Below are 6,397 nucleotides of genomic sequence, written 5' to 3' on the forward strand. Positions count from 1 at the left end.
CCGGCCCCGATTCGCGCAGGGACCCGCTCGGCGCTTTGGACACGAACTTCTGGGGCCTCGGCAACGAGGGCACCATCGGCTACCTCCGCCACGCCGAGATCAAGCACGGCCGCGTCGCCATGGCCGCCTTCCTCGGCTACCTCGCGGGCTCGACGGAGCTCGTGTCCGGCCCGCACAAGATCCTCCCGTACCGCGGCTACGAGCCCGGCCTCACGCCCCCGGAGCAGTGGGACGCCATCCCCCTCTACGGCAAGCTCCAGATCATCGTCCTCGTCGGCATGCTCGAGTCCTACGGCGAGATCCTCGACCCCCACTACACGAACGGCGGCCTCCCCGGCTACTACCCCCCGATCAAGGGCAAGCGCCCCGAGCTCGTCTTCAACCTCTTCGACCCCTTCGGGTTCTTCGAGCAGGACTCCCCGGAGAAGAAGGCCCGCGGCCGCCTCGCCGAGATCAACAACGGCCGCCTCGCGATGCTCGGCATCTTCTCCATCCTCTCCGAGGCCGGCGCGCCGGGCTCCGTCCCCGCGCTCCAGGGCCTCATCCCCGCCTACGACGGCAACGTGATGATCCCCTTCTCCGGCGACTTCTCCATCTTCTCCTAGATGACCGGCCGCCCCGCGGCGGACGCCGCGGCCCGGCCCCGGCCGGCCGCGGCGCGAGCCGCGTGTTCCTCCTCTTCGAAAAAAACGACCCCCCGATGCTGCACGGAGCCGCCGAGTTCTAAGGTGCGCAGGCTAGCCGGCGGGGGGGCGCGGCGGCGCGCGGGGTGTGCGGGCGCTCGGTGTTCGCCTAGAGTGTTCGCCGTGCGCAGGCGCTATTGAATACTTCGTAGTAAGTACATGGCTGCGGCGCGGCGCGCTTGAATTTGACTCGAATTTAACTCGAAGCGGGCGCGCGCGCCGGCGCGACGCCCGCGCGCGACGCCGCGACGCGGCCTGACCCGAGTCTCGCTTCTAGGGGCCTTACGACGCGCGGCCCTACTTCTTCTTGCCGAAGAAGCCCATGAGGGACGTCTGGCCCTTCTTGAGCGGCTTCGCGGCCTTGGCCTTGGGCTTGGGCAGGCCCGGGGGCTTGGGCGCGGCGGGCGCGGCCTTCTTGGGCTTGGGCCCCGACGTCATCGTCAGCGACGACTTCGGCGCGTCCGGTTCGTCGTCGACGTCCTCCCAGACGTTCGTCGTGACGAAGTAGCCGTGCTCGTCGACGAAGGTCTTCTCCACGAGCTTCTTGCCCGGCTTCTTCTCCTCGACCTCGGGCTCCGCGGCGGCCTCGGGCTCGGCGACGGGCGCGGGCTCCGCGGACTCCGGCGCGGGCTCCGGCTCGTCCGGCGGCCCCGCGACCTCGTCGTCGTCGTCGTCCTCGTCGTCCATCTCGATGACGCGGCGCTTCTTCTTCGGCTCCGGCGCCTTGTCGGGGGACTTGGCCTTGGCGCCGCCGCCGGAGAAGAACGTGCCCATGTTCGGCGCGGGGCCCTTCTTCTTCGACGCCTTGGACGACGCCTTCTTCTTCGGCGCGCCGGACTTGGACCCGCCGCCGAAGAGGCCGCTCGGCAGCGCGCCGCCGTGGGCCTTGGCCTGCTCGTCCTTGGCGACCTTGGCCGCCTGGGCGCGCGCGGCTTTCTCGCCCGTCGGGTCGGCCCAGTCCTTCGCGGGGCCCACGGTCAGGCCCTCGAGGCGCACGGCCGCGTGCGCCGAGCTCCGGAAGGCGTCGCCCGCGGCGCCGTCGTCGGCCATGAGCCGCGCGCCCTCGGCGCGGTCCCAGTCCCACAAAGCGCCGAGCGCGGCGGCCTTCGCGGGCGCGACGGCGTACGTCGACCGGAAGGAGACGGCGTCCAGCTCCCCGGCGGCGCCCGCCGCGTCGCCCGACGCGCAGACGGCGACGACGCGCCCGGGCACGCCGGCGAAGCGCGCGCTCTTCCGCCGCTTCGATCCGCAGACGACGACGGTCTCGGCCACGTCGTCGTCGCCGCGGCCGCGCTTCAGCGAGTTCACGGCGGCGGCGACGGCCGTCCCGGCCTCGCCGGGGCAGGCCCGCGCCAGCGACGGGTAGGACACGTGCTCCAGGTTCGCGAAGCGCGCGGCCGCGACGGCCTCGGCCGTGAGCGCCGCGGGCGCGGCGAGCGTGCTCTTGCCAAAGGGCATGGCGGCGTTTTTTTTTTACTGTTTGACGACTGCGGCTCTCGGCGCGGCGCGGAGCGGTGGCGAGCGGGTCGTGGAGGCGGCGGGTGCGCCTGCCGCGGCCGTGGAGAGCGGCGCAGGTTTGAAGGCTGGGTGCTCGGACTCGACTGGTTTTACCTCGAATTTTGCCGCCGGGGGTGCGCGGCGAGGCCTGCGGCGAGGCCCCGCGCGCCCGCAACCGGCTCAGTCTTCAAAAATAACATATCCCGCCGGCGGGGTCTGTTATGTGCTTCCCTAGCCCGGCGGCCAGGCGAGCTCGCGGCCGCCGATGATGTGGAGGTGGAGGTGGAAGACGGTCTGGCACGCGTCCGCGCCGTCGTTGACGACCAGGCGGTAGCCCGCGTCGCCGAGCCCCGCGGCTGCGGCGACGGCGCCGACCTTGGACATGAGGTGGCCCAGCAGCGCGGCCTGGTCCGGGGACGCGTGGCGGAGCTGCGTGAGGCCCGAGCGGACCTTGGGGATGAGCAGCACGTGCGTCGGCGCGACGGGGTTGATGTCGCGGAAGGCGTAGCAGAGGTCGTCCTCGTAGACCTTGTCCGAGGGGATGTCGCCGGCTAAAATCTTGTCGAAGATCGTGGCGTCCGCGTCGTCGCGGAGTCCCGCGCCGAAGATGGAGGCCCACCGGCCCTTGGCGTCCCAGCCGTCGAGGGCGCCGCGCACCTCGCCCCGCACCCTGGCGCCGACGGCGTCCTCCGTCGACATGAAGTCGAACCATTTTTGGGTTTTCGGGCCGAGCGCGAAGGCGCGGCCGAAGAGCGGCAACATCTTCTCCGCGAAGAGCAGCGTCGGATAGAGCGCGCAGTCGCCGTGCGACGGCTCGCCGCCGAGGAGGTAGGGCCCGGCCTCGCCCACGTAGTCCTCGACGAGCAGCAGCTGCCGGCAGAACTCGTCCTGCGCCGCCGCGCGCGACGGGAACGCGCCGTAGGGCTGGCCCGCGGGCGTCGCCTTGTAGAGGCAGCCCTGGATGGGCGCGAGGTACGTGTCGTGGTGCCGCGCGAGGCGGTCCGCTAACAACGCCTCCACGGACCCGGCGGCGGGCGCGAAGTGGCCGCCGCCGGGGAACCGGCCGCCGAGGAACCGCGCGATCGTGTCCGACTCGGGCACGCACAGGCCCTCGTCGCGGCAGACGAGCGCGGGCATCTTGCCCTGCGGGTTCACGGCGAGGAACTCGTCGCTGCGCAGGCCGCCGAGCTCCATGGGGCTCACGATGGCCACGTCCGACGCCGGCACGTCCTTGTAGTAGAGGATCATGCGCACGCGCGCGCCGTTGTTGCTCACGGGCATGTCGTAGAGCGTGTAGGGCGCCGCGCTCATCGTCGCAGGTTTTCTGGCGCGGAGCGAGAGGGCCTGCGACGATGCGGCGAGGACGAGGAGGTGCGACAGGTGCATCAAGCGGTCGGCGACGGCGGCGGGCGCTCTGGCTGCCGCAGAGTCTGCCAGAGAGAGCGGCGGCACCACCGGCTGTGGCAACGCGCGGTGGCAGCGCCACACGGACCGCAATGATGCGCCTCCTCGTCGCCGCGTCGCTCGTGCTCTCGACGACGGCGCTGCCGGTCGTGGACCTGAAGAAGGACACCTACGAGACCGTCGCGTCGTCGACGGGCACGCCCTGGCTCGTCGAGGTCTACAGCGGCATGTGCGAGTCCTGCAAGGCCTACGAGAAGGTCTGGCACGCGCTCGAGACGAAGCTCGAGGGCCACGCGGGCTTCGGCCTCGGCCGCATCAACATGGACGACAATTTGGGTTCAGCGCTCGCGATGAAGTTCGACGACCTCCTCGCCGGCGGCATCCCCGCGGTGCTCTGGGTCGCCGACGCGGCCAAGCCCTACGCCTACACCATGGTCGACAAGGGCAACGCCAAGTCCGGCAAGGAGCTCTGGCAGGCGCTCAAGAAGGCCGCGCCCGAGGCCGCGACGATCATCGCGAAGAAGGAGCTCTAGGAGCGCGGCCCTTATTTTGCGCGCGAGTCCCTCGTCAGTAGCGCGAGCGGTAGCCGCCGCCGCCGCCGCCGCCGTTGTTGGGGCAGTCGCGCGACCAGTGGCCCGTCTGGCCGCACTTGAAGCACGCGTTGCCCCCCGTCTTGGCCGCGCCGCCGGAGCCGGAGTCGCCGCCGTAGCCGCCGGAGCCCCGCCGCCGGACTTGGCGTAGCCGTCGGGGCAGTCGCGCGCCCAGTGGCCCGTCTGGCCGCACTTGTAGCACTCGCCGCCGCCGCCGCCGCCGCCGCCGCCGCGCGCGGGCGCGGGCGCCGCGGTCGCGCCGTTGGGGCAGTCGCGGGACCAGTGGCCCGTCTGGCCGCATTTGTAGCACTCGCCGCCGCCGCCGCCGGACGCGGCCGGCGCGCGCGGCGCGGCCGGCGCGTTTCCGCCGCCCGCCTCGTCGCACCACTTGAAGAAGTTGCAGCCGGCGCACTTGTAGAACTTGCGGTTCGGGTTCCGCGCGCTTTGGGACGTGCGCACGGCGCATTGCCCCGCGCCGCAGGCGCAGTCCAGCGCCGGCGGCTCGCCCGGCGCCGCGGCCGGCTCCGCGTCGTAGTCCTCGTCGCGCAGGTCGTGCGCCACCGGCGGCGCCGGCCGCGGCTTCTTCGCCGCGGGCGCCGCGGGCGCCGCGTTCTCCTTGCAGTCGCGCGCCCAGTGGCCGACGAGGCCGCACTTGAAGCACGTGCTCGTGCTCTCGTAGACGTTCGGCGCCTTGGGCAGCGGCGGGCCCGCGTAGGACGGCGACGGGCCCGCGGGCTTCGGCGCGGGCTTGGGCGGGCCGCGCGGCGGCGGGGCGCCGCGCGGCGCCGCGGCCTGCAGGGGCCGCTTCTTCGTCGCCGCCGCGGCCTCGGCGGCCTCGAACTCCTCGGCGGCCGCCTCCTGCTGCGCCGCCATCTCGGCCATCATCTCCTCTTCGTCGTCGGGGTCGAGATCCCAGGGCTCATCCATGGCGAATCTCTTTTTCTGGGTTCGCGCGGCTGGCTTTGTGTTCGCGTGGCCAACGGCGCCGGGCGAGGCGACGGACTGAGCGGCGGATTGATCCCAAGGCAGGCGAAACATGGCCTCAATGATGGTTCAACAAAGCGCCTTCAATAACTAGTCCAACAAAATTAACCGCCCGGGCAGCTCTGCGGTCTGGTCCCAGGAGACGCTCCGCTCCGCCGCCATGGCATCCTACGTGCCCAAGTCCGTCACGAATCTGTGCCCGTCGGGCGCCCAGGTCGCCAACACGACGGGCATCTCCTACTTCAAGCCAGAAGAGGCGGCGCCCCAGGAGCCGGGCAAGTTCGGCAGCAAGAACACGCGCACGGGCGGCTACATCGACGCCTCGCTGGACCCGACGCAGGTGGACACGTCCGTCGGCGCCAAGGGCCTCGCGAGCGTCAAGGGCCGGGCCCAGGTCGCCGCGAACCAGCAGAAGAAGGCCGCGACGAAGGCGTACAAGGACACGAAGAAGGACGCGCAGAAGACGGTGAGCGAAGCACAGAACACACAAACGCACATGCCGACGCGATCGCACGTAGGTCACGGGCGCCGTCGACGGCGCGAAGTCGACCGTGTCGACCGCGGGGGACAAGGCCATCACCGCGGGCATGAAGCAGATGGGCTTCGTCAAGAAGAAGAGCAAGAAGGTCTAACACCCAAATCCCCTAGAGCCCGCCGGCGGGGGATGACGACGGGCGCGAGGAGCCCGTCGTCGGCGGCCGGCCGTCGCCCGGCGCCGCGGCCTTGCCCGGCTGCGCGGGCGCGGCGGGCGCGCCCGCCTTCATGAGCGCGGCGCCCTCCTCGTCGGCGTAGAGGGCGTCGAGGACGCCGTCCATGGCGAGCCAGCGCTCGATGGCGCGCTCCCGGTCCGCGTGGTCGAACTGGTCCAAGATCGCGCTGTCGAGCGCCGGGTCCCGGTCCGTGCCCGCGAGCGCGTGCGCGGCGCCCGCGGGCCGCGGCGCCCCCCGCGCGCCCGGCGCGACGCGGAGCTGGACGCCGTGGGCCTCGACGGCGACGGCGTCGCGGAGCGACACCTCGAGCGGCGTCCGGTTCTCGCGCCACTTCGCGTGCGCGGACTGGACCTGGGCGATGTGCTTGCGCTCCATGTCGAGCATCTTGGAGAGCTTGCGGATCATGTCGCGGTAGGTGCCGTCGGCGTCGCGCCGGCCCGGGCCGCCCCGCGAGTTCGGCCGCGAGTTTTCCCGCGAGTCGCCGCCGGGCGCCGCGCCCGCGACGGCGGGCAGCGACGCGCCCGACGCC

General features: G+C 72.2%; 3 protein-coding genes across 3 annotated transcripts in view; 2 read left to right on the plus strand and 1 right to left on the minus strand.

The window, feature by feature from the left end:
• The window catches only part of LHC38 (hypothetical protein), a gene marked incomplete at both ends in the record, with an annotated part of 972 nt that extends 367 nt beyond the window's left edge, over positions 1-605 (plus strand). Inside the window, one exon of the mRNA XM_009034074.1 lies at positions 20-605. Within this exon, the coding sequence (XP_009032322.1) occupies positions 20-605 (586 nt within the window). The remainder of the gene's footprint in view (positions 1-19) is intronic.
• A 1,809-nt stretch (positions 606-2,414) lies between these two features.
• AURANDRAFT_16970 (hypothetical protein) lies at positions 2,415-2,765 on the minus strand (the record flags this gene model as incomplete). The annotated part of the gene is made up of 1 exon (XM_009034436.1): positions 2,415-2,765. A coding segment is annotated over one exon (351 nt), but the record flags the coding sequence as incomplete, so codon positions are not given.
• A 2,553-nt stretch (positions 2,766-5,318) lies between these two features.
• On the plus strand, positions 5,319-5,790 carry AURANDRAFT_60643 (hypothetical protein; the record flags this gene model as incomplete). Its single annotated transcript, XM_009034075.1, has 2 exons — positions 5,319-5,624; positions 5,677-5,790. The coding sequence occupies 2 exons, from the start codon at positions 5,319-5,321 to the stop codon at positions 5,788-5,790; spliced, it is 420 nt and encodes a 139-aa protein (XP_009032323.1).
• Between the last annotated feature and the right edge of the window lie 607 nt (positions 5,791-6,397).

The sequence above is a fragment of the Aureococcus anophagefferens genome (assembly GCF_000186865.1).
Source record: "Aureococcus anophagefferens unplaced genomic scaffold AURANscaffold_1, whole genome shotgun sequence".
Lineage (NCBI taxonomy): Eukaryota > Pelagophyceae > Pelagomonadales > Pelagomonadaceae > Aureococcus > Aureococcus anophagefferens.